The 27892-nt window shown below is 39.4% G+C and overlaps 1 protein-coding gene across 5 annotated transcripts; it reads right to left on the reverse strand.

The window, feature by feature from the left end:
- Positions 1-434: 434 nt before the first annotated feature.
- Positions 435-26135, reverse strand: LOC114161030 (protein mono-ADP-ribosyltransferase PARP12). Of its 5 annotated transcripts, none has more exons than XM_028044051.1 (13): positions 26019-26135; positions 10516-10772; positions 8794-8929; positions 8335-8683; positions 8184-8234; positions 7958-8084; positions 6462-6627; positions 5771-5888; positions 5591-5687; positions 5402-5474; positions 4104-4234; positions 3702-3853; positions 435-3375 (listed from the first exon to the last, which is right to left on the reverse strand). In XM_028044051.1, exons 1-13 carry the CDS (start codon positions 26028-26030, stop codon positions 3020-3022), a joined length of 2025 nt encoding a protein of 674 aa, XP_027899852.1. In that variant the 5' UTR covers positions 26031-26135; the 3' UTR covers positions 435-3019. The 5 variants fall into 5 exon arrangements, with proteins under 5 accessions (XP_027899852.1, XP_027899851.1, XP_027899853.1 ...); XM_028044050.1 differs by lacking the exons at positions 3702-3853; positions 4104-4234; positions 5402-5474; ... (6 more) ...; positions 8794-8929; positions 10516-10772 and adding exons at positions 14716-14987; positions 15157-15308; positions 15514-15644; ... (6 more) ...; positions 22559-23567; positions 23678-23813 and having other exon boundaries at positions 435-3103; positions 25762-26134; XM_028044048.1 differs by lacking the exons at positions 435-3375; positions 3702-3853; positions 4104-4234; ... (7 more) ...; positions 8794-8929; positions 10516-10772 and adding exons at positions 12292-14444; positions 14613-14987; positions 15157-15308; ... (7 more) ...; positions 22559-23567; positions 23678-23813 and having other exon boundaries at positions 25762-26135.
- Between the last annotated feature and the right edge of the window lie 1757 nt (positions 26136-27892).

The following is a 27892-nucleotide window of genomic DNA, read 5'->3' on the forward strand; positions in this document are numbered from 1 at the left end:
TATTTCCTGCCGTTGGAGGGGGAGCTGTTACGTCCTGCGGGGCACAGCTGCAGTTCATACTGGGAAGCTCCATCTTAATGGACTGCAGAGGCATAATGAAGAAAACATGATGCGGCGGACATGACAGTCCAATACATCCACCCTCCACCGACTGTCTGCTTGTGATCCTGTCTACAGTCACAACCGTTCGTCTTCATTTGTATGAAGGAAACACAGAGTAAGAGCTCTCAAATACTGCAACAGGAAGGCCAGGCAAGTTTATTTACACAGCACCTTTCAGCCAACGACAACTTAAAGTGCTAGGAAGATAAAAACTAATTAGACAGATTAAATTTAGTCAAGTTTGAAAAAAGAAAACTATTTCATTAGCTTTGTTTTGTGCTACACTAACCAATTTCAGAAATATGAAGTTAAATGAAGAAAGTCACACCAGCTCATAACAGGAAGCAACTTTATTTTGAAATGACCCAGGAAGAAAGCATGACTTTACATCAAGATTTGGAAAAAACTCAATTCAAGTCATTACTTAATATATTTAATGAAAATAAAAATAAAAATCAAGGAGCCCTTATTTTTTATATTTTGATATTTCTTTTTATAAAAGGGACACATAAATTTAGTGGTTCACGAAAAGCAGTTCTGGTTAAGTATTTATTGCTCTAATTCTGTGTAATTTGATTATAATTAACAAAGAGAATTGACCAACAAAAACTCCTTATAAGGTTTAGAGGTCTTGGTAATTAACCGCCACAGTTCTGAACAAGATAAATAAGAAACAGAAGATGCTGTAAAAGTGAAGGTTGTCAAGGCATCGAACCAAAAACAAACAAAAACAACAACAACAAACCAAACGGCATATAGACAACTAGACACAAGCTTGAGTGCAATAATCTGTCATGTCAGAGGAGGCGTTGGCGAGCACAAAGATCCTATTTTTGGAGTTTACCCTCCTGTAAATGTAAAGTCTCCCATTTTGGTCGAGAAACTAGAATTTTTTACCCCCCTTTTCTCGCCGGGCTCCAGTATTAGTGTTCAAGTGTTACATTAGTTCTTTACATTAGTTTAATCCTCCACAAGCCCGACAGTACTGTACCACAGGACGGCGACAATTCCCGTATTTTCTAATCTAAAACTTGGATGGTTTCTATCTCAGATGTTGTTTAACCAACCTCTGATGCAATTTATCATTACGTAGAAGGAGACTGCAGCTCCAAGGAAGCAGCACTTTAAAACGTCTTTAAGTTTTTTTTTTCAATTTACATGACTCTAAAAGCACAATATGATTAGTATTAAAGCAACAGAACATTTGACAGAAACATAAGATTTTCTCACTTCGTTCTAAACTCAAATCATTCATTTGCCTCAACCGTCAATCAGACCAATCAATGTATGACGTATTTCCAAATAAACAGTTTGTCCCCCTCTACTGGCCAGTAGAAGATCATTTAAATTCATTTCAATTTAGTTTATTTATATCGCACCAAGTCACAACAACCTGACCTTTTGTAAAGTCCCAAGGCACTTCACAAAAAAACAAAAAAAATAATTTCACTTCAATCACACACACATTCCAGTTGATCCTAGTTATTACACACAATAACTAATTGAGGACGCTCAGATAGTTATTCAAAGTTGATTAAACGTTCCTATCTATGGAAGCGAGACCCAACCTAAGGAGGAGGGAATGCCGAATGGCTTGTGGCATTCCCTCCTCCTGGATCAGCATCCAGCACTTCTGTTTTGTTGTTGACTTTACAGCAGTCCCTCATACTGAGCATGAATGTAGGGACAGAGGATAGGAAAACTTCCTGTTTACCAGGAGTAAGGAACCTCCAGCAGAACCAGATCCTGACTCAGTGCAAGCGGTCGTCTGCCACAACCGGCTTTGAGAAGACAGAGCAGAATGCACAAAAAGAAACCAATGAACTGTTAAAAATACAGACAAACAAAAGTTTCTATCACTTCTTAATAGTTGATGACAGACCAACATAGTGTCTATTCATCAACACTACATTTTTACTTTCATGGTCTTTTCCCACACGCCAACCATCGATATTGTTAATGCGATGCGGCTTCCTGATGCATGACGATACATGACGTACGTTATTAAACGTGCCAAGTTAGGGCGGTTAGAAACCACTTTGTTGTTCATGGTGTGTCCCAGTCAAATCAGTGCAAGAATTCTGGACTTGTCTGATCTGATTCATTGGGCGCTCCTACATTGAAGTAGTAAGAGTCCACTTTCTCAAAAATAAATTGTCGTTGGTTGTCGTTCACGCGGGAACGAGCTTTGAGAATGCTGAACTTTTGTTCTTATTGTTTCAGCTTTTTGTCCACAAAGGAATGAACTGTTAACAGCTGGAAACATGTATCAGAATGAAAAACATTGTGAAATGCCACTCCTGTGTTTATCATGTGGCAATCCAAAACTAAATGTTTTCAAATCGATTGTAATAGCTCCATGGCACAAGCTTTATGCGCCTGCTCCATGTCGCCTTCTGGTGTTTACTGCTACGCTTGTTTTTATCGTAGCAGCATCACAGCGCCATCCTCTGGATAAAGAGGTCTAAAAAATATTGCTTATGAGATTTTTTTTTGGAATCCTCAAATAGACAGTTTTTGCTTTGACTGTTGAAGATTCTATCGATATATCTCCGTTGTACCTCAAAGCACGCTGGAGTTGGGATGCAAACACCAGTGACGACAGTCAGTCGTGTTTTTGTGGACCTGATGGATGAATGCCCTTCATGTACAAAGTCCATTTCACAGTTACGGTCCAGCGTCGGTACTTTATGTATGAGTGACCATCTGACGTGTCACTTAATTGTCCATTTTAGTCTGCACTTGTACTTTTTTCACTTCCATAATTTTTAATATTGTAGACGTGTGTGGTGAATATTTCTTTGAGTTTACCAAAAGACATCATTACCTGGCATATTTTTGTTTCAGATGATTTTTGAAAAAAAATTAATTAAACTTCCTCCACTGTTAACACCCAAGTCTTACTTCATAGCTGTGCTCAGGCTATGACGCAGGAACTGTCTGAAGAGCTGGCTTGATTCGACGCTGCGCTGCCTTGATACACTGGTGCACTACTAAATATGTCAACCAGCGGGTGTGTGGTCTTGTACGTCAGCAGGTACTCAGGATAGATCTGGTGCTTCTCAAAGACAACAAAAATGGAAGGATTTCGGACGTCGTTGACGCAGCTGTCGTAGAAGTTTATGTCTCCACCGTCTTTGGAAGGAGGTCGGACGTAGCTGGAGTCCCCTCTTGTGTAGCTGCCCACCAGGACACGAGACACAAACATGGTTTTGACATCAGAGTCACCGGTGTAGCTGTGGGAGTATTTAGCGTCCCGAGCAAAGTAGCTTCCTGTGATTAGAAACAAAAAGATAAGTGAGAAAGACGAAACACTCGTTGAGCTCTACGGCAGTAAGAAAGGCAGGTCTTTCATGAGTTATGGAGATGTTTTAGCATGTTTATTTGAATGGCATCTTCTCTTCTCCAGTCCCATAGCATGTCATCCTTCGACTGATATAAAAATTCCGAGACACTATGAAAAGTTAAGTATGTTGAAAAACGCTGAAGTATCTTGTATCGTACATTGTTTGTTACAAGTGTTAGTGAGGTAAATTTAGAAAGAAAAGGCTCATCGTACACTGGGGTAAACCCTGACCGAACCACCATCTTTAACCCACCTTTGCCATAAGCTGTTCCATTCACTCCACAGATCCTCCAGTCAAAGTTGTTGAGACAAATGGCGCCAATGTGTTTCGAGTCAGTCCCATGAAAAAGTTGCTTTTCTTCCACCTCACGTCCGCTGTTGTTGTTCTTCATCTGAGTCTTTTGCCTTTAGGTCAAAATGTGGTAAAGGAATGTCTTTTAAAAACATGTTCACAGAGCTAACGTGTTGCCAAAGTACCAACTGAAAGAACTAAAGAACAATACTAAATGTTGACATGAGGTAGTTACTAGAGGATATCTATTAAAAATACAATTAGTTTTTAAAAGATCATTTAAAAAAAAAACTGGCAAAGAGTGACCAAAGACTGTATTAAAATAAATTGAATAAAAAAAAACATGGTCTATGGCATACATACAACTGAAAGGCTTCCCAAAGCGCCTTGTTCTGAATCCGCTCTATCTTGACAATATCGAAGTCTCTCAAGGTCGAATGAAAACGTGCTTCAATCTTTTGAAATTCATCTGAAGTGTGCGGGACGGCAACTCTCTACAACACACAGAAGCAGGAACGTTTTCAGTGGCAGTCACCAGGACCAGCGGATGGAGGAGAAATATTAGAAAACTTTGAATTATTCTGAAAGAAAATGGGATTTGCCAAGGCAAAGATGAGTGGAAGTCGGCAGGGCGCAGTGAAAAATAAGAGAAAAAAAACATACATACATTTCTGAGAAAACAGGAAATATTTTCAGTTTTTCATTTTGGAGGGAGTGTCCGAACTTTGATTTTAAAACACTGTTATGACACACAGCACTGAAGAACGTTTTGTGGAATGTCAGTTAATTAGTTCATTTTAAAGAATGTGTATCAACGTATGGCTGCATTTAATAACAGAAGTATGAGCTTATTACTGCAATTATTAATTTAATTCCATGTAGTAGTTTTGGTTGAGTAGTGAACTGTTTGATCCAATCACATTTGCATTTGGAGGTGAACAAAATGTCAAGTAATATTTATCTAAGTTTGAAATATTCGCCCTCAGTCTTGGCCTTGGTTTGGTCTCGACTCCATCCCTGGTTGCCTCACTGTTTCCTTCAAATACAAATTAATTTTATTCGCTAAGTAGCAACTTTTGGGCATGTAAATTTATAGTAGGAAAATCTTGAAATAGAGCACTGCTTACTGATCAAACAGAGAACTTCCATATTTTCCTTATATATCTGTGTGAACTCTCATTTTATGCCGGCAGCTCTGCAAGAGGGGAAACCACAGTTCCAGGTACTTTATCTAATCTTAGAATTTAGTCCATCCTGGAGATTTTCTTGACATGTAACAAATAATATACATATATAATGTATATATATATATAAATATACATATATATGTTGTTTTAAGTTTTTTGGACTTCAATGATCAAATCTGAAGCGCACTTCTTCCTCACAATCTCAGATTTGAGTCTGAGAATCCGAGTCCTTCAGAAATGTTCTAGTTTTGTGTTCCCTGTTGCTCCTTTTTATGAATGAGACAACTCTGCGTTTTGCATTCACTCACTGTGGGGTAAACCAGTGGTGGTGACTGAGTCTTTCAGAAGCTGGAGGACGATAGTTTGGACTTTTACACCCTTAATTTGCTTTCTGGAAAAAGTACATAATTCACCCCATTCCCACCACAGAGTGGAGAGGCAGGAAACCCAAACCCTGTAGTGAGTTTATTATACCGAGAATCCTGTTGGAGGGATGTGCGTCTTGTCCCAGTGGTCCGGCACGGGAGAAAAGATTCCTGGAGGCTTTCTGCAGGAATAGATGGTTAGAATAAGTTTCATGTTGAACCATTTTAAAACATTCACATCGCATTCACAACCAGAGGACTAACACAAAGCTGCTTTAGGTCACATTCCTCAACCTACCTCACTTTCTTGGTTCGGACATCAGCGGCAGAGACGAACCGAGGACGTCTGCTCACAAGCCTCTTAGTACGGTAATGCTTATTAGTTTGAATCATGTCTGAAGGGAAGAAAGTCATATTAATTGAAGTTGTATTTATTTGCTTTTGAACCCATTTCAAACGTCAAAGTCTTGTGTTTTACCCTGGAAACTAAGAGAATAAGACTGGGAGCCAGCAGAGAACTCCACTTCGCTCTCATTGTCCAGAAGCTTCTGCTCCAGAGTTTCACTTCTGATGTCTGATGATTTCCCTCTGGCGCTCTGCAACACAGTGTTGGTGGTTCTGGCTCAGTACATGGAGAAAAATATCATAAGATACAGATACAGAAATTTCACAACAGTAGTTGTCTGGGTAAGACGTTGTTCTACCCTAAGAACAAGACCCTGACAATAAAAATGACCTTCCATTGGTTTTGTGTTACCACCATGTCTGACCGCAGGGATGGACGGTGATGTGAAGCAGTAGTTTTCTGCCACACACACATACACACACACACGCACACGCACACACACACACACACACACACACACACACACGCGCACACACACGCACACACACACACACACACACACACACACACACACATACATACTTCTGTATATTTGGATTTTGGTTCTGATCAGAGAATCTCATTCAACATGTTTGCTGTGTTTCCTATAAGGCCAGAGGCAGGGCTTACTGCAACTTTCTTGAATTGAATTCATAATCATGGACACTTCTGAAACGGATTGTTTATTTTTATTTTTTTTGCCTTCTGATTTTGAGCACAAAATGAGCAAAAACTTGATACAACACAAGTATTTAGAAACCATATAAAACGTTTGCGTACTCACATCTGAACCGTACATGTTCCACTTTCCAAACTCGTCCTGCCAGTACCAGAGCCACTCCGTGGTGTGAATGAAGGTCGGCTCAACCAAAGAGTTCACCGTAGTGAGCCGTCGCACTTTGTTCCCTCCACGCGTCATGGTGTCAAAATGAACAGGCGGACTGCCGCTGCTGCAAACACAAAGCAATGCCTTCCTGAACTTAGAGGAGATACAATAAATGTTATACTTGTTAAACTCGTCACCATCATTGTGGGAGTTCTTCAATGTAGATGATGTCTTTCATATTTTGAGAGGTTTTGTCCAAATTAAATTTTAAATGCTACAAATGTTTCCCAGAGAAAAGCTGTGCAAAATTAATAACTATTTAATATTTAAAAAAGCAACCTAAACATATTTCTATGCTTTTTGCTTAACTTTATGGGCTAGGCACAAAAATGATGAAGAAAACTTTAATGGAAAGCAAGCTGCTGCCGAAAAAGAAAAATGTTGACTCTTCTGGGCTACCGTACAATACATAATAAACAATGTATAAATAATAATAATAACTGTCCACTAGCAACCAACCCCATCAACCAAGTTTGGATATTCTGAACATAAAAAAGATGGAGGAACAAATTGAAGCATTCAATGTTCTGCAGTTTATTGTACTGAAACAGTAAATGTGGACCTCTGGCAAATGAGTAGCACTTTTTAGGTAAAAAAAATATATAGCTAAAATGGAAAAAGTGGAATTCAGAAAAATAGTAATAGAAAAAAGTAGAATTTGGGGGGAAAAAATAAAACGGAGTTAGGAAAACAACACGATGATTCCACATAGCCGTAGTTCCAAAGTGCTGCTTCACTGGAGAGAACAAACACTTCCTACTTCCTACAGCCCTTCCCATTCTGGTTCAGGCACAGAAAAGGCTTCTGACACTGCAGGAGCTTTCAATTCAAAATGAAGGTGGCTGTATTTCATTGATCGATCAAAGGAATAAGTCTTGATCATGGTTTGCTCAGAATTCTGCAGAAGGAACCATGTAGTTACAGGTTCCCTGACACAACCGACGGCAGCTGCCACCACGCCGAGGGAGAAAGAAGCATGGCGGCCGACGATCGTTTGAAAGCAAACTTATGCTAACCGAAGACACTGTTAGCCACAACAGCTAACGGCCCTCGACACAAACATAATCTAAGTTCCCAAGAGACAAAGTTCATGTAGTAACTAGCAACGTGTTGTCAACCCAACAGGAAGACTTTGCTAGCAGACAGTCAACACAACACTTTGTTTCTTCTTCAGAGAAAGAGTCTCAAACAGGATGTGAAGCTTACAACACAAAATCTTCTCATTTGTGGCTCAACCGACCAGATTTAAATCATCAAGAGAAGTAGCATGTTTATACATGTGAAACAGAATTCACTTTAAGGCAAATATTAAGTCAAGAAACCTGCATGGAGCAGCTCATTTTTTCTTTCTGTGACAGTGGAGAAGAAGGTTTGTGCCTGTTGGAGCAGAATACCTGTACGAGTTGCTGGGATCACAGTATTCCTTTTCGATTGTCTCGTTATCAGGCAAGGCGTTCCACTGGCCTCCTTCCTGGACCTGCCATCTGTACGGCATCTTGTCGTGAGCTTTAAAACATTTGTCTGAAAAAAAAAGAAAAAACACAAAACAGACAAATGACAAATGTTTTAAAGAAGCAAAACAAGAAAAGTAAAAAGTACCATGGGGAATGACAGGCTTACCATCATGTTTACAGTGGCCTTTAATGAAGTACATGCATATCTCGGTTTTATCTAGTAAAAATTAAAAACAAAAACCAAAACACTAAATTAGCTTCTTTTTTGCAATACTTTGAAGCATTATTTCTTCCCATTATATAGTTGCTGTATTTACCTTTGGCAAGTTTGTTTTTTTGTCTGCATTTCTGGTCATCTGCTCCATTTCCCTCTTGGCCACCAGCCGCACCATTCAGGTTTCTCCTCCTAGCCCTACCAGACCCCCCCCTCATATTGCGCCTCAACGCTTCTCGATTCGAGTAAACGGACCTCAACGAGCGAAGCATGTCGTCGGGCACCATCTTATCATGCAGGATCTTCTTCGGCTGAAAAGCAGTAAAGTCGTGGGCTCTGGAGCAGCTGCAGCTTTGGGTCAGGGACTTCTCGCAGATGTGGAGTCTTTCACAATCTACGCCGCTCGCACACTGGCCAAATACTCCATCACCCTTATTGTAATCAAAACATATCTGAGGAAAACAGAAGAAAACGGTCAAATACAGTGCAATCGAGTATAATCGCTGTTGTTTCTGATGTGCAACTTCAAGAGGTGAGAATGTAAAAACGTCGGTGGACGTACAGGAGGCAGCATGGTGAAGTCGCTCTGCAGCAGCAGCGTACACAGCTCCGCCCTGCTCAGGCCCTGCAGCTCATGTTCTTCCAGCAGCCGTTGGTTGTAGTCAGAGTTCAGAACGTGGGGGAAACTGCAGCCTCTTCTGTTGGGGAAGAAGAGACAGTTTTTGATGGCAGATTAAAGTCTCATTCAGAAAGCAGAGCTGTTCCAAGAAATACAAAGAAGAAAGACTCTTTTAGAATTTTTTAAACATGTTTTGATGGTACCATCATTCCCAGTGGGATGCAAGGTTTCCCCAGTGAGCCCTTTGATCCACTTGTCACATTGGCTTCAAACATTAGTTGTTGGTAAATTACCTAACATCAATAATCCGTAGGTACATATATTTATTTTGCTCAATTTTCTCATTTTTCTATTTACATAAATTTACTGCTGTGTGTTTTCTTTTTACCAAGGCCCGCCAACTGCAGTTTTCTGGTTGATCATGGATTTCCGATCTTTAAAAAGCCTGACCTGCCGATTCCAGTTTTGGCCAATATTAAATTTTTTTGTCTGAAATATTTGTTAAAATAGCCATAAAATAGCTGAGTTGGCAACTGTGGGAGGACTATTGTTAACTGCAAACGAGCAGACATGACCTTGCAGGTGGTCAGTCATTATTCCACTATGTCTTCAGTTCCTGTTTTTTACAGTTTAGAAGTACATTCAGAGGTTAAGATGTATTCCTGCCAACGAAAAGGTGAACCATTTATAAAATTTGAGTTGTCATAGCATTAAAACCCATGTTGAATTTATGTTGAATTTTGTCATGAGACTTTTGTTTTGAGCGCTAACTTTAGAAATGTTTAATGTAAACTGAAGATTTTAGAATTTAACAGCTTAATATTATTTTTTCTTCTACATACTCTTCGTAACATTGGTAACGTTAAAGAAAATATTCCTGCATTTATTCGTTTAGTTTACCAACATTGCTCCTTAAAATACAAAAACATGCCAACTCCAAAAAGGTAAAACACAATGTGATTATGTCGGCAGTACAAGTTATGCTTCATTTATCGGACTAATCAGAAGCTGGCAAAGAAAAAGAAAAAGCGAATGATTAGTTGATTTTTGTTTCAACAGTCATTCAGATACAAGCAGATTTGAAGCAGATTCATGTATTTTGCTGGTGTAAGTTAACATGTCAAAGTATCACAAAAATTCACCACTTTGTCATTTTTTTCTTTTTCTATTAAAGTTGATATTTTCAATAAATATAAAAAGAAATTAAAGCTAATATAAATTGCTACAACTAATTTCTATGATGTTTAGTATGCAAAAAGGCTATGATGTATGTTTGTGATTAGAACCGGAACATACATGGACTTTGATGATACTTTTTGGGTTTATGATAACAGGAGCTTCTGTAGCTTTGCGTTTAGAAAAACACCACGGAATAATGTCACTCTGCTACTTTAAATTTAAATAACTGTCACAAACTTTTCAAGCATGTGTTTCACAATTCTAGTTGAATTCTGAGGTCATAGTGTTATTTCTCTTATGTCTGTTTATGTATTTATTTATTTATTAGCTTACTGAAAATCCGAACGTGACAAGATCAAAGTATCTTTTTCCGCAGCACGAGAGCGGGTAACCTGGTTATGAACGAAGAAAACAAACCAAACGGCAGCGTTCAGTTTTAACTGAATATGTTTTAAAAAAAAACCAAAGGGCCACCAAGTTATTTACCTCTGTAAGAAGTGACAGGATCCGGTGTAGAGGAAGTTTTTACACAGGTGTAGCTCCCCGCAGGACACCGGACAGCCTTTCTTCCTGCACAGTCTCAGGCTGGTCCTGGCCACCACTCTCTGCTTCCCTTTACTGGAACACAAGGCAAACTTGCTATGGTTGGAAATCACCTCAGTCGTGGACTGCCCTGGGAAAAGGTTGAACATCAACTCGTCAGCATCAACAGCTCCTTGATTAGCGCAGATGAACTTTAATATTTTAGCCTCCATGGCTCCTCTGCGGCTCCTCTAACGGCCTTTTCGCCCGGACCTCAGCTGTGGTGGCGGAGTGATTCGGGTCAAGGGGAGGAAGAAAAGCTCGGTGTCGTTTCTGATGTTTGGAAACCGAAACTGAACTATATTTAGACAGGCGTCATCCCGCAATGCTGCAGTTTGCCACTTGAGAGCGCTATTGTGCAGAATGATTTTTTTTTTTTTACAGGGGTCCAAGGTTTCGGGAAGATACGGAAGAGGATTAGGGCCACCGGAAAAAAAAACAACAAAAAAAAAAACAATTCTGAGATTATAGTCAGAATTCTGACTTTAAACTCAGAATTGTTTTGTTTTTTTCGGTGGCCCTAATCCTCTGCCGTATTACGGTGAATCTGTGCTTCCAAAGAAAATTATGTGGAAAATATAGGCAAGGCAAGGCAAGGCAAGGCAAGTTTATTTATATAGCACTTTAAAACAGTACCACTGACCAAAGTGCTGTACAATCACAAGATTAAACAAATAAAGATCAAAATTAAAATTAAAACACATAAAAACCAACAGTGCAGTGACATAAAACACTCTATATAATACATAAACATACCCAGATAATTACAGAAAAGCAGCATCTCAAACTGAATCAAAGGCCAACCGAAAAAGGTAAGTCTTAAGAGCAGATTTAAAAATTGCTAAAGAGGGGGCCTGTTTTACCAACATAGGTAAAGAATTCCAAAGTTTGGGAGCTGCAACAGCAAACGCCCTGTCTCCTCTCTGCCTCCTGTGATAGCATATAGTGATAGCAAAAAATATTAAGTGGGAATTATCCAGTCACACAGTCTCACGTTGTTTCATACTTCTTTAAGCTAAAAAGAAGAAAATAATGTATTTAATAACTCCCTCTTAGGGATCTATCGGGTTAGAAGAAAACTCTCACGTTGTGAGGAATGTTTTTAAAAGGAACTTTTCATTGTTTCTGTGCCCAAACATTGAATTCCATAGAATAAATGTCCGTTTTGCTGAGGAACCAATAATTGTTGATTTTAGTTTTTCTCTTTGAGGCATATTCATTTTTGATATTGCCTGTCATGAATCCCTAACATTAAGGCCAGACTAAGAGATTTTTTTAATGACAAGAATAGTCATAATTTTAGCAAAATAAAGATGCAATATTAGTAGTCGTAGAATTACAACAAAAAAGTCGTCTTTATAAAAACAAAACGGTCTCATCAAGATTTGATGAGACCAACTCGTCAAGTTTCGTGATTGTCTCTTCCAAATAGACAGTAATTTCCACACTGACCTAGTACTGCTACTCACCTTAAGGAATATAGAGCTTTTCCTCCAGCTTCAAAACTAATGGCTACCTTGTGTTGGTCTGTCACATCAAAAACCCCAATAAAATACACAGAAGTTTGTTAGGATGTGAAAACACTCCAGAGGTGTTCGTACCCGTACATTCACCCACCAGTTCTGGCTGCTCTCATCTTCCAAGTTTGCTGGTGAAGATAGAAACTCGGAAGCAAGCAGCTCGTAATAGAAAAGAACTTTATTTGGCAAGACACAATCACGTAATTACCATTTTGATTTTTAAGAGGAACAGGTGAATTTACTGGCTTAGGAAAGGCAACTTTGGCTTAACTTTTATTGTTGTGCTTTCATATAATTTGACTAAAATTAACAACATGAATGTAAAAAACTACACCAACAATTAGAAGATTAGATTAGAAGAGCCAATAAAAACTTCACAACTAAGAAATAGGCAAAACAAGTTTGGAATAAAAACAGATGCTGTAAGTTATCAAGGCTCTTAATGAAGCACTTTTTACTTGGGGGTGGGGGGGGGGTTCTCTATGTGGAAAAAGAATCAGTGCAATAATGTGTCTTGCCACAGGAGGCGCTGGCGAGCACACTGATCCCTTTTTTGGAACTCGGTCTCTTTTCAATAACCTAACCGACATCTGATGGAATGTATTGCTCAACATGTAGAGAAACTGCAGCTCTAGGGAAGAACATTAAAGTTTGCATTTTTGTTTTGTTTTGCAGTTTATTTGCATCTAAAAGCATCGAAATGATTAGTGTTAAAGCAACATAACATTTGGCAGAAACACCTCAGTGATTCTCTCCCTTCATTTTAAACTCTTCGTGCCAAACCATCGTGATGACAGCTACTGCTTATTAATGAAAATGTGGTATTCATCAACACTACATTTTTACTTCCATGGTCTTTTCCCACACGCCAACCATCGATATTGTTAATGCGATGCGGCTTCCTGATGCATGACGATACATGACGTACGTTATTAAACGTGCCAAGTTAGGGCGGTTAGAAACCACTTTGTTGTTCATGGTGTGTCCCAGTCAAATCAGTGCAAGAATTCTGGACTTGTCTGATCTGATTCATTGGGCGCTCCTACATTGAAGTAGTAAGAGTCCACTTTCTCAAAAATAAATTGTCATTGGTTGTCGTTCACGCGGGAACGAGCTTTGAGAATGCTGAACTTTTGTTCTTATTGTTTCAGCTTTTTGTCCACAAAGCAATGAACTGTTAACAGCTGGAAACATGTATCAGAATGAAAAACATTGTGAAATGCCACTCCTGTGTTTATCATGTGGCAATCCAAAACTAAATGTTTTCAAATCGATTGTAATAGCTCCATGGCACAAGCTTTATGCGCCTGCTCCATGTCGCCTTCTGGTGTTTACTGCTACGCTTGTTTTTATCGTAGCAGCATCACAGTGTCACCTACAGCTTCGGTATAGGTAATGTAGCTTATTTGTAATGTTTTTGTCTGGATAAAAATTTGTAAAAAAAAAATAAAAGATGTCTTTATGAGCATCTTTTTGGAAACCTCAAATAGCCTTTGAGTTGACTGAATAAGATTCCATCGCTATATCTTTCTTGAATTCACTGTTTAGCCTTAAAAAGCACACTGGAGTTGGGACGCAAACACCAGTGGTGACAGCTGTGTTTTTGTGGCACTGATGGATGGATGGATGCCTTTCACATACAAAGTGTATGTCACAATGAAAGACCGGCAGTTTAGCCTTCTCTGGCTTTGAGTGACAGAGAATCATTTAAATATGACTAACCACCTAGAGAAAACAATCCTGTTTCTCTGAGTTGGCCTGTCAATGGAAACTAAAGCACTAAATGAAAAATCACTGAAATAGATCATTTAAAATGAAAACATTTCAAATATTTTCATTAAACTGTAAATTTAGCCTTTGCATGTATTTCTGTTTATCCTTCTGTATTTGGAGTATTTCCTACATATGGGTGGAATTTTTTTAAGCTCATTTTCCCTTTTGACATATTTTGACTAATGTTAAAAAAAAAAAAAAACTCACTGAACTGCCTTATCCGTTAAGACGTTTTTCCATTTCACAGCTGTGCTTAGGCTATGACACAGGAATCATTTTTTTTGGTCGGCTTTGACGGGGACGTTCGGGAAGACAAGGTGCGTTGGGAATCATTTCTGGTTTGGTACAGTGAAGAGGTTGTACTGGGTTGATACGACAATGAACGGGTTGGATACGACGTTGCCCTGGGTTGGTATGATGAAGAGATGGTTGGATTCGACGCCGCAGTGGGTGGGTACAGTGATGAACTGGTTAGATATGATGCCGCACTGGATTGATGTGATGAAGAGATGGTTTGATTCAACGCCGTAGTGGGTTGATGTGATGATGAACTGGTTTGTTTTGACGCCGCACTGGGTTGATATGATGAAGAGACGGTTTGATTTGACGCCGTAGTGGGTGGATACAATGATGAACTGGTTAGATATGATGCCGCACTGGATTGGTGTGATGAAGAGATGGTTTGATTCAACGCCGTAGTGGGTTGATGTGATGTTGATGTGTTGGTTTGTTTCGATGCCATACTTGCTTGATGCACTGGCGTAGGAGCAATCACTGGTTTTAGTTGCTGTGCTGATGTACTACTAATTATGTCAACCAGCGGGTGTGTGGTCTTGTACGTCAGCAGGTACTCAGGATAGATCTGGTGCTTCTCAAAGACAACAAAAATGGAAGGATTTGCGATGTCGTTGACGCAGCTGTCGTAGAAGTTTATGTCTCCACCGTCTTTGGAAGGAGGTCGGACGTAGCTGGAGTCCCCTCTTGTGTAGCTGCCCACCAGGACACGAGACACAAACATGGTTTTGACATCAGAGTCACCGGTGTAGCTGTGGGAGTATTTAGCGTCCCGAGCAAAGTAGCTTCCTGTGATTAGAAACAAAAAGATAAGTGAGAAGAGAATATGCTTTAATGGCATTTTCTCAGGCCAGACAGTATGATGTCAACCTTCCACTAATATAAAAATTCCCAGACACTCTAAAATGTCATTAGTACAGTGCGCTGTAGATCCCCTGAACCATCATCTTTAACCCACCTTTGCCATAAGCTGTTCCATTAACTCCACAGATCCTCCAGTCAAAGTTGTTGAGACAAATGGCGCCAATGTGTTTCGAGTCAGTCCCATGAAAAAGTTGCTTTTCTTCCACCTCACGTCCGCTGTTGTTGTTCTTCATCTGAGTCTTTTGCCTTTAAGTAAAAAATGTGGCAAAGGAATGTCTTTTAAAAACATGTTCACAGAGCTAACGTGCTAAGCTAATGTTGCCAAGCTTCACCTCAAAGCTAAATGTTGACATAAGGTAGTTACTAGCAGATAAGTATTAAAAGGTTTCTTTAAAAAAAAACATCAGTACAAAACCATCAAAGTTTTTAACTTGGTCTATAGCATACATACCACTGAAAGACTTCCCAGAGCGCCTTGTTCTGAATCCTCTCTAGCTTCATAATATCGAAGCCTCTCAAGGTTGTTCGAAAAAGTGTTTCAATCTTTTGAAATTCATCCGAAGTGCGCGGGACGGCAACTCTCTACAATACACAGAAGCAGGAAAGTTTTCAGTGGCAGTTTGACTTCAGACTACTTTGTGTTAAACTCCTGCCACATTTTCTCTTCCTGCCATCCATGTTAGCACACGGAACATATATTGTGCAAGTTCAACCTTAAGAAAATCAAGTGGATCTTTAGGAACATAAAGTCTGATCATACCGTTCACGTACATCAGAAAGTTTTGAAGTTCTCATGTTCTAAATAGGAGAAGTGCATATTAGGATGAAGGGTGTGAAATATTGTTCAACAGAGTCAGGATTGAGTTTGTTTTTTTCTTGGCCTTCTGGAAATTAAATTTTAATATCCTATGAGTGCCAAGTTGTCAAATAAATATTAACCAAATTAATCAAAGTAGGTCATGCTGTCATCTTCAAGCATCCAGCATCTTGAGTTCAGAGAACCTTCATCAGTGCAGACAGAGTGTTTGCATAGTGCTGCATGAGATCAAGGAATATGATGGTGGTATTGCTGTGAGTTGCAGCAGTTTTTAAAAAAAAAGTACTGCACACATACATAATGTGAAAACATTGTAATTCACACACTTGACAACCTGACTGTTCCTTATTGAGGCCACAAACACACATTTTTACTGTAAGGCAAATGGAGATACCAAATGTGGAATCCCTCATCTGAGATGATGCTGGAAAATGATTTATATCACAAACAACAAAAACAAGTCACAAATATGACACAAATCTATTTTATTTACCAAACAGTCTAGCTTTGTAAGATATACAGCAAAAACATAAAATGACACTGTTATAATTAATGACATCTCTTTTTATAGATGCAAGTTTAAAAAAAAGCATATTGTTTCCTTCCTATATATATCATTTGCGACAGAACAAAAGACAAAGCGCAGATACATTTTATGCCAATTTTATGTATATCTGAAACCTTCTGTAGACCTAATGGTGGCTTAAACTTTATATCGACTCATATATCTCTCTTCTGTTTGCACTGGACATCAGTTCCATCATTGCACTGGAGTCACAAAGCAAATAGCACTAATGATATGGAGATGGTGCAGGTTTTTATCTTTGTGGCTTTAGTTGCTTCTTATTAGCCTTTTTTTTAGGAACCAAACAGAGCTGTGTACAGTGGCAAGCGATTTTCTAGTCTCTGCTCATACAGTCGACATAAAATGCTTTGGCTAAAGTAAAAGTAAACAATTAAACTGATAGCAGAAGCAAACTGATAGTTTGTTTAAAGTACAGGATGAAAGTAGTAATGGATGACACTCACAGTGAGCTCTAGGCCCAGATGAAAACAAACCTAAGAAGTTCCTAAAACCAATAGGAACATCTGACTGCAACCAGAATGGTGTTCCTAAACACAGCAATGTTCTGTCTTTCATGCACACAGATAGCAGATTCTAAATAAAATGATAACAACTGCTCCCTTTAACCAAGTCCCACTGTATTGCCAAAGCATTTTGTAAAAACATAAGGTTTGGGTTCCAAATCACAAACACAGGATTAAATGCAATATATATTTATATATATCTTTCATTTATTTGTAGATTTCAGAACATTTACAGACTATTTACACAGGAACATCCTTCTCAGACATTCCTGCCCTCTTCAGGAATGTGTCACAGTTGCTTCATGCCCTACATCCCAACTACCACTGCTGTGTATTCGATATTCAACGTGAAAAAAGTGGCTTAAATGTCACTAATGCCAGTTTTAGCTTAGATTATTCTGCTGGTTTTGACTCTTACTTTCAAGAACCCTTATCCTGGTGAGGCAAGCTATTGTTACTGACTTTTTTAAAGTCTCGAGAAAGATAATTTGGCCCTCTACACCACTGTGCTTCTATCTGGAAAAAGAAAAGCATTCACCAATCCTATTTCCCACCAGTCAGAGTGGAGAAACCCAAACCCTGTAGTGAGTTTATTATACCGAGAATCCTGTTGGAGGGATGTGCGCCTTGTCCCAGTGGTCTGGCATGGGAGAAGAATTTTCTGCAGGCTTTCTGCAGGAATAGATGGTGAGGATGAGTTTCATGTTGACTTGGTAGAACCATTTTAGAACATGGAGAACACATTCGGAACTAGAGGACTAATGAAGAACTGCTTTTCCTCAACCTACCTCACTTTCTTGGTTCGGACATCAGCGGCAGAGACGAACCGAGGACGTCTGCTCACAAGCCTCTTAGTACCATAATGCCTATTAGTTTGAATCATGTCTGAAGGGGGAAAAAAAGACATATCAAACAAGGCCGCATTTATTATTTTATTTTATATACAATTTCAAACGTCAAAGTCTTGTGTTTTACCCTGGACACTAAGAGAATAAGACTGGGAGCCAGCAGAGAACTCCACTTCGCTCTCATTGTCCAGAAACTTCTGCTCCAGAGTTTCACTTCTGATATCTGATGATTTCCCTCTGGCGCTCTGCAACACAGTGTTGGTGGTTCTGGCTCAGTATGTAGAGAATCATTTTAGAAGACATAGCTCTGATGTTCTCCAACAACATGGGCTTCATTTAATTCCATGATTAAATAAAACTGGATTAATACAGACTCACGTAAAGATGGACTTTTCTAGCTAATTAGACTGATTTATTTTGTAAGGCAGATTATTGGGGTGAATACAAATTGTCGTTTTAGACTTCATTTGTAAATTAATGTAGGGAAAGACTAAAGTGCACCCATGTTTACGAAGAAGAAAAAATATATTATCAGTTAAAGCAACAATAGTGACAAGGAATTGTATGTTAGATTAGTTTAGCTGATTCCTCAAAAGGTTTCTAGTGGCAGGAATCATGTATTTTGTGATTTTTTTTTTCTTGTCCCTGAAAGCACCAGCAGTGGCCATTTTTAGCCCAGATCACCTCAGCTGGCTCTGCTTGCTGAGGCATCGTGTCACTACTTGTATCTTCAGTGCACTCTCTGCTGACACATCGGCTTTTTCCTTGTTTATTTGCTGTTGGCCAACCCAGAAATACGTGTAGGAAGTGCTGTGCAGGTTTTTATGACGTGGCATTGCTGAGGGCAAAGACTATCAACTTTAATTAGGTCATGTGTCCTCAACAGGACTGCTCAGACATTTGGACTGATATGCAGTATTCCTGGGGCTTACAGTTAAATCAGCTACATTTAACATATTTGTTGGTGTTATTAATTTCATTTAGTGAGTTCAAGAGTTTGGACCAACGTTAGAAAAACAATGACGGTTTAGTAGCAAGCCTTGTGGTTGATTCAGATGCAAACTTGCAAACCTTAGCCTTGACCGCTTCTAGTTTGTTTGCTCTTCCAACAGCTCTCCCAAATAAACCACATCTATTCAATATTTTTTAAAACTTGCCATCATGAACCTTAACATTTAAGATGCTAACTGAGGCGTGTAGAGGCTGACATGGAGCTCTTGGGTTCTTGCGGTTTCTCAGGGACACTCCAAGCTCTGATGTTAGGGTTGGATGAGAAGCAAATGTAAAATATCACTCTACTTGTGAACAATTTTTGCTAACTGAGAACAATAAACGATGGTTTGTAATAATACTTCCTATATTGTTGCGTGGCAACAATTGCTTCTCTATGGTTACTGCTGTTCTCTTGCCACCCTGGTGTTGTGTTAACCAGCAAACTGCCAATACTGTTACTTTTGCATTTGGTGGATGTTTTTCCTCTTACATTTTATGAAACCAGCCGTGATTATTATTATTTTTTTTAATGTCTGAACTGACAATCATAGGTACTTTCTCATAGGTACTTTCAAACCTAACTTTTCTCAATTCTGATTTTGAGCACAAACTGTGTTTAGATGTTATACTAGGACTTTGCGTACTCACATCTGAACCGTACATGTTCCACTTTCCAAACTCGTCCTGCCAGTACCAGAGCCACTCCGTGGTGTGAATGAAGGTCGGCTCAACCAAAGAGTTCACCGTAGTGAGCCGTCGCACTTTGTTCTCTCCACGCGTCATGGTGTCAAAATGAACAGGCGGACTGCCGCTGCTGCAAACACAAAGCAATGCTTTAGTGAATCTAGAGGAAAATACATACATTTTATATTAGTTTTATATTTTGAGCGTGTTAGTCCATATTTATTTTAAGCGCTGCAATCCTTTTCCATAGAAGAGTTGTGCAAAACATAATATTTCACATAACTACCATTTTGGCATAACTATCATTTTAGCTCACCTTTTGGTTTAGCATAACTATTATTTTAGCATGAATTCCTTTTCAGCAGAGCTTCTGTTGTGGTTTTTGTTGTTGAATTATGACTTTTGCATTTCGTTGATCCTTTTGGGCCACCATAAATGCATAAATAAATAACTGACAACAACAATAACTGCTCAACAACAGACACTGGCCGTAGAATTCAACATGGCTGCCCACACGGCTTATACATTCTTCTACCATGTTTGGACAGAGATTATTTTTTGTGCGTTTTCAGAAAAAGGTCATGAAATAATGAAGAAAATGTAGGCATTTTTAGACTTCATCAATAGAATAAAGTTCAGATTCTTTGAAAAGAAACATTTTGTTTTAGAGTCAAGCAAACGGGAAGCTCCGTAGCTAACTTTAAAGATGCTAGCAGCTAGCTGTTAACCAGTTTATTGTTACCGTTTATAAATCATTCCAATGTTTGTCATTCCTTACTTTTTCACTCTACCAAGGAATCAAAATGTTGTCATAATAATGATTTAAGGAAAGCAAAGGCTTCTTAAATGCTTTAGTAACTAGCAGTGTTGTATAGTAACGAAGTAAAAATACTTCACTACTTTACTTAAGTATATTTTGGAGTACTTCATACTTTCCTCGAGTATGAAAATTTTTGATGACTTTTACTTCACTATATTTCCGAACTTAATTGCGAACTTTTACTCCGATACATTTTCAATGTGTGGTTTAGTTACTCGTTACAAAAAAGCGAGAGAGAGAAACAAAGTGTTTTGACCCCACCTACTGATTGACTGCAACAAAGTCCGTAGCCTGCTTGCCTGGGCTTGGTCATCACCACCAATAGGATACACCTGTTTCGCTTCTCCCATTAAACACAAAGCAAGTCTCGCAATCAGCAGCAGCCACATGGAGGAGGAGACGGAGACCACAACGACTGCAACTACGTCGGACACGGCTCGAGGGGAACCACCAGCTGGTGATGAGAGCCCATGGCCTTATTTAAACACAATATACTCTTTCGTGGGTGTTAAAGATTCGTCGTACCGCATGCAGTTTATGTTATTCCTGCCCGAAGATGTTGAAATTCTATCTTACAAAAACTCCCCGTCCAACTTGAAGAAACACATCGAGGTAACGTCTTATGAAATGGTTATAATCCTCCTGTTTCAGTAACTATAGTTTGGTCACTAGACACTACTGTATTGTGAAACGTTGACCATAAATGAACTTTGTTTGGCATTGTTTCAGTTCCACACGTGGTGTATTTAGCTTAGGCCTAATGTTGACTGTAGCAGGCTACCTAGACTCCTCTGTTCAAGGGGGCAGAAGCCATAGCGATAGCAATTTAGACTAAATTTAACGAATATAGGAAAGGCATGCAAGTTCAAAACCAGGTTTACAGATGCCAATAAGCTGCATTTCCCTCCCAATTCTTTTTTTCTTTTGCATAATGACCAGTTGTGTGCACCACCTACTGACTGTAGGATTGACTGGTTCACTGATTTGTGAAGTAGAGTAATCGTAACAGCTCTTTTTCTTCATGTTGGCCGCATTTTCTGTACTATTTATTTTTCTCATTTTCAGCACTGACCTTACTTGAAGGGAAAACTTAAGGCTTACAAAAACTTTGTATTTTCTGTCCTGGAGGGTTTACTAAGAAGCTGGTTCAGTTGTAAAGCAGGTTAAGTTAACCTTGTGCTATAGGTAAAGCACCTAATTTTCTTAACTAAATGATGCCTGCAGGTATATCTATTAGCAGGTTTAATATTGCCTGCACTTGGTAGTGTACATTATTTTAAGTGTATTTGACAAGTTTACCAAAATATAAAAAATGTCATTCAAACTGCATTTGCTTTATTTTACTTTTTACTTGTACTTTTCATTACATTACTTGAGTACATCCATTTTTACAGTAATTTCCATACTTAAGTACAAGAAGTTTCAGATACTTTAAGACTTTAACTCAAGTAACATTTCAGTCAGTGACTTGGACTTTTACCAAAGTCGTATTTTGGAGAGGTACTTGTACTTTTACTTGACTCTGAGATTTCAGTACTTTATACAACACTCGTAACTAGTGACGTGTTGTCAACCCAACAAAAAGACTTTGCTAGCCAATAGTCAACACAGCAGGTCAACTGGAGAGCTACTTTGTTTCTTACTTCTAAATAAGAGCCTCAAACAGGATGTGAAGCTGAAACCACTCAAACTTTGATTTGGGGCTCATAGCATCAGCTTAAATTTAATTCACCAAGAGAAGTAACATGCTGATACAGACTTCACTGTAACGAGAAATATCATGGCACTGTCATAATGTAAGATCTTGTTACACACTTAAAAAAGATGATTTGTCAAGAAACTCGCATGAGACCAAACCAGCGGAGAAGAAGGTTTGTGCCTGTTGGAGCAGAATACCTGTACGAGTTGCTGGGATCACAGTATTCCTTTTCGATTGTCTCGTTATCAGGCAAGGCGTTCCACTGGCCTCCTTCCTGGACCTGCCATCTGTACGGCATCTTGTCGTGAGCTTTAAAACATTTGTCTGAAAAAACAACCATGAATAAGAACATCTGTGGCGAAACAAGGAAAGGAAACAGGTACCATGTCGAATGATAGGCAGTAACTTACCATCATGCTTGCAGTAGCCTTTAATGAAGTACATGCATATCTCGGTTTTATCTAGTAAAAATAAAAAACACTAAATTATCTTCGGCTACACACTTTGAAACATTATTTCTTCCTATTATATAGTTGCTGTATTTACCTTTGACAGGCTTGTTTCTTTGTCTGCCTTTCTGGTCATCTGCTCCATTTCCTTCTTGACCACCAGCAGCACCAATCATTTCATCGACGGCGGACGCCCTTCGCATCCCTGGTTGGTTGCCGCCTCTCCCTTTATTCGCTGAAGTCTGATTGCGATTTCGACTGCGCTTTTTCCTCCTATTGCTGCTCGCCTCGGAGTCGTCAGCAGAGACGTCACTGTTTGACGAATTAAAACTTGCCGGGGTACTCTTGCTTTGAGTGTGCAGGTTCAAGCCACTGAACTCATCCCAGATGTCACCAAAGGACGTGCTTCGTAGCTGCGTGAGGTCGTTACCTCCGTTTCCGCTGCCCCCTCTGCTTCCCCTCGGGCCCCTGGTTCCTCTGAACCCCCTGTGGGCAGCTCTCCCTCTCCCTCGGTTCCACTGCCTCTGCTCCGTATTGAAACCACAGTCACTTCTTGAATCGAAGTCGTAGCCAGCAGCAGAGACGTCACTGCTGGATGACCTGAAATCTCCTTGCTCACTCTTGGTTTCAGAAAGTTTGTCTCCAGTGACAGTAGCCCACCAATCAAGGTCCCCCAAGAGGTCACTAGGGGTGGCTGTTTCTTGCTGTTTGGAGTTTCCTCTATTGCCCCTGCTGCCCCTCATACCTCTACCTCTGGGCCCCCGGTTGCCCCTATTGCCACCTCTCCCTCTGTAGCCTGGCCTGCGACTTGAATTCGGCCCATCGTTGGAGCTGCCGTTGCCCCTGTGACCCCTACCAGCTTCGCCTCTGTTATAGTACCTCAACGCTTCTCGATTCGAGTAAACGGACCTCAACGAGCGAAGCATGTCGTCGGGCACCATCTTATCATGCAGGATCTTCTTCGGCTGAAAAGCAGTAAAGTCGTGGGCCCTGAAGCAGTTGCAGCTTTGGGTCAGGGACTTCTCGCAGATGTGGAGTCTTTCACAATCTACGCCGCTCGCACACCGGCCAAATACTCCATCACCGTTATTGTAATCAAAACAAATCTGAGGAAAACAGAAGAAAACGGTCAAATACAGTGCAATCGAGTATAATCGCTGTTGTTTCTGATGTGCAACTTCAAGAGGTGAGAATGTAAAAACGTCGGTGGACGTACAGGAGGCAGCATGGTGAAGTCGCTCTGCAGCAGCAGCGTACACAGCTCCGCCCTGCTCAGGCCCTGCAGCTCATGTTCTTCCAGCAGCCGTTGGTTGTAGTCAGAGTTCAGAACGTGGGGGAAACTGCAGCCTCTTCTGTTGGGGAAGAATACGCAAAGATTCATAATGACTAATTTAAAAAGACGTTTATCAATTTCAAAACAATTTTTGCACACGCCACATGATTCCTAGTAAGGATGCAGCGTTACAAAAACTTTGGCCAATAATGTTAACCAATATTAATATTACTGTAATGGCTGATAACCGATATTATTTATGTTCTGTACATATTTCTAACCTTATAGTAACACAAGAAAGTGACCACGACACTTTTTGTGCTTCAGTAAAAAAAAAAAAAAAGAAAAAACACATATTCCTACGTTTTGGGCAGAAATGATTCCTCAAATAACTCTGCTACCTTGATTACTAAAAATTCTCGAGGCAAATTATCTGTTTGAAGATTTGAAGATGTGTAAACTGGAAATGTAGGATTGTCTGGTACTGTTCAGGTTCTTTTTGACAGACCAGAACCATTTTGTTTCTGCTCATAACCCTAAAGCTGAGCAAAGTAATATCCTTTATGGGGTTCCTCAAGGCCTCTTTCATTCAACATCTGTCAAACCAATCTGAGATGATGAGATTTAGAAATACCTCAATTATTTAAATCAATTAAATTAAATCATACCGCTGCACAAGTTACGTACATTCTGTCAGCATTGTCATTATAATTTCTATTATGCCTCAGCATGCCATTTAATATTTCTTTCCATTTGTGTTGAATACTAATATACTCACCTTTCCTTGTTAGACACACATTGTTGGGATATTACTTAACATAAACTATCTATTGATACATATATTTATTTCATTTGTGCTCAACTTATTGATACTGCATCTAAATTTCTTGTCGTGTTTTTTTTTTTTTTCCACAACACGCAGCACCTTAGAAAAGCAAGAAACGTCTTCATATAGAGACAGATTTGGACTTGACCTTGAAGGAGAAATTGAATTATTATTCCACATTATTTTCTGCTCTTGCTTTTGATGGGGAAAAAATACAGTTTTAAACAATGACATTCTTGAATTTTGTCTGAATAAAACACAACTAAAAGAAAGTAAACTATAAAAGAACATTTTGTGAAATTTGTGTGGTGATGGTGTTAAAACCCATGTGAAATTTTTCCATGACACTTAAGTATTGGGTCATAACTTTACACATGTTTAAGGTAAACTAAAGTCACCTTTACCTTTTAGAATTGTGGATTTTACGATGCAACTGCTTTCTTAATTTTTGACGTGCATTTTAAAAAGTTATTTCCCTGAATTTGGTTTGTTTCTTAATTTTACCATCACACCTCATTTTAATTTTCAATAGGCTTTAATTAATTGTGGGCACTTTATGGGCAGTGATGCCACTGGTGATGAATAAATTCAGTTAGTGAGATTAAGTGCCAGAATACAAAAAATCTGATCAACTTCAAAGTTTCATGTGCCGTTAAGTTTATATTTTGAGTAAATATAAATTTATATTTATATTTTTGATTATATAAATGGTGTTGCACTATAAATAAAAAAAAAGATAAAATAAAATGATTACTTGTTTTTCTCTTACTGGTTGGATTTGATCCAAAACACGCCTCGACTTTACCAATACTTCATTGTCATAATAGGAGCAGATAAAGTTAGCTTCGACTGTAGGACAGGAAAACAATTGCGCAATGATGTCACTGTTAACTTAGAGAAAGAAATTACAGTCAAGCCCTTTCAAACACGTCATTTCAAAACTCTACTTGGTTTTATAAGGTCATACTGTAATTCTCTGATGTTTTTCGTGTACTCGCCAGTCTTGTGCCACATCTCGTCTTTTACCCCAACACTTGAACGCACCGCGGTTGATGAGGCCTTCGGCCAGGAAAACCAATAACCCTAACTGAGTCGTTTAGTTAGTTAGGCTTTGACAGCACTGGTTTTAACTGAATGCGTAAAGACGTGACAACCATCTGGTTTCCCTTTAAAGCAACCCTAACGCAACCAAGTTATTTACCTTTGTAGGAAGTGACAGGAGCCGGAGAAGAGGAAGTTTCTACACAGGTGTAGACCCTCGCACGTCCCCGGACAGTCTTTCTTCCTGCACAGTCTCAGGCTGGTCCTGGCCACCACTCTCTGCTTCCCTTTACTGGAACACAAGGCAAACTTGCTATGGTTGGAAATCAACTCAGTCGTGGACTGCCCTGGGAAAAGGTTTAACATCAACTCGTCAGCATCAACAGCTCCTTGATTAGCGCAGATTAACTTTAATATTTCGGCCTCCATGGCTCCTCCAGGAGCGCTTCCGCCCTGAAGGCAAGAGGCGACTGCAGCTGTGGTCGAGCAGCCGCTCGGTCCAAGGAAATGCTCGGTGTCGTTTCTGCTGATTGGAAACCGAAACTTAACTTTTTTTTCTAATACTGCAGTTTGCCACTTGAGGGCGTCATTGTGTAGCATTATTTTTTTCACAATCTTTCAAGGCCCTTTTGTTTCCAGAGTTTCTCTGTGCTTTAAAAGTAAACCATGTGGAGTCGGAAGAGTTAAAGACCACGAAATTTCCTTCGTCTTTAGCCTTAGAAGAAGAATTTCCTAACAGAATCTCCTATTTTCCAATCTCCCTCAGTGCCAGATAATACTGACCTCATTCCATCCTAAATACATCCAGCTGTGTTTTTGAATTTTGCTTTGATTTTTTTTCTTTTTTTTTTTTTTGGTAATGATAAAACTCATGGATCTAGTCAGAGTTTTGTTTTTTAAAGACGCTTTCCATTGTTTCTGTGCCCAAAACTGAGTTCCCAAACTGAAATATGTCTGTTTTAAGAAACTAGTGGTAACTTTCACTGAGACTTGATAGCTTTCTTCAAATATAGTCGTTTCGACTCTATTTTAAACATTGTGAACTATTATTCACAGTGGATTTTGTTCCGTTAAAACCACAAATGTCAATGTATTTTATGGGATTCATGTTTTTTGTTTTTGTATTTTGTTTATTTACACAAACAGTGTTATGTGCATTGAGGTCATTTATACTAATACGCTCAAATAAAACCCAGTGCAATAGAACTTACTTTATAAGTAAATAGCATTTAACTGCCAGAGTTAGGAAATAAAAACAGGAACGGTGTCTTAAAACAAGAAACTTTCTAACTCGGATGAGATATAAAACCCGTAATAACAAGAAATGTTGTTTAAAAAAGATTTTTATCTGATTAAACCAAAACGTGTGAAAAATGTCTTAACAGTAAAATGGAAACCCTTTGTGGGATGTTTGAGTGTTGTCTTGAGTGGGTTGGAGAGTTAGAAGAAAGCTTTTTATGCCTTCTTAAGAAGCCATTTTCTGTCACAGAAACATATTTTCATATCTTGCTAAAATTATGTACTTTAATAAGAAAGTTTCTTGTTTCGTATCTCGCTGCATTGACAAAGCTTTTCATTTTAACAACATACTGCTCATGTATTCATTTCCTAGCTATAGAAGTTAAATGCTTCCATTAAAATAGAGTCCACTTGTGTGTGACATAACCTCTATAAGCTTCAAAACACTGTTAGGAAAATCAGCAGGGAGAAAGTTGTGGACTTACCATCAGAGCTACAGTAGAACAGCTTAGATCTACGGTTTAGACTAACCCGACCCAAGCTTGAGCTATTTCGTGAAGACATTTTAAATGGTCAAGAGACATTCCCCAAAAAAGGTGCACCCCTAACAGCAGCCAAGGTGGTTCTCCATCCATCCATCCATCTATCCATCCATCCATCCATCCATCCATCCATCCATTTTCTTACACCCTTGTCCCTTAGAGGGGTCGGGAGATGCTAGTGTCTATCTCCAGCTAACGTTCCGGCTGAGAGGCGGGGTTCACCCTGGACAGGTCGCCAGTCTGTCGCGGGGCAACACAGAGACAGACAGGACACACAACCATACACACACACACACACACACACACATCTAGGGAGAATTTAGAGAGACCAATTAACCTGACAGTCGTGTTTTTTTTTTGGACTATTGGAGGAAGCCGGAGTACCCGGAGATAACCCACACATGCACAGGGAGAACATGCAAACTCCGTGCAGAAAGACCCCGGGCCGGGAATCGAACCCAGGACCTTCTTGCTGCAAGGCAACAGGTAGAGCTGTTGCCTTGTTTACAT

This window comes from Xiphophorus couchianus, chromosome 17, assembly GCF_001444195.1.
Source record: "Xiphophorus couchianus chromosome 17, X_couchianus-1.0, whole genome shotgun sequence".
Classification (NCBI taxonomy): domain Eukaryota; kingdom Metazoa; phylum Chordata; class Actinopteri; order Cyprinodontiformes; family Poeciliidae; genus Xiphophorus; species Xiphophorus couchianus.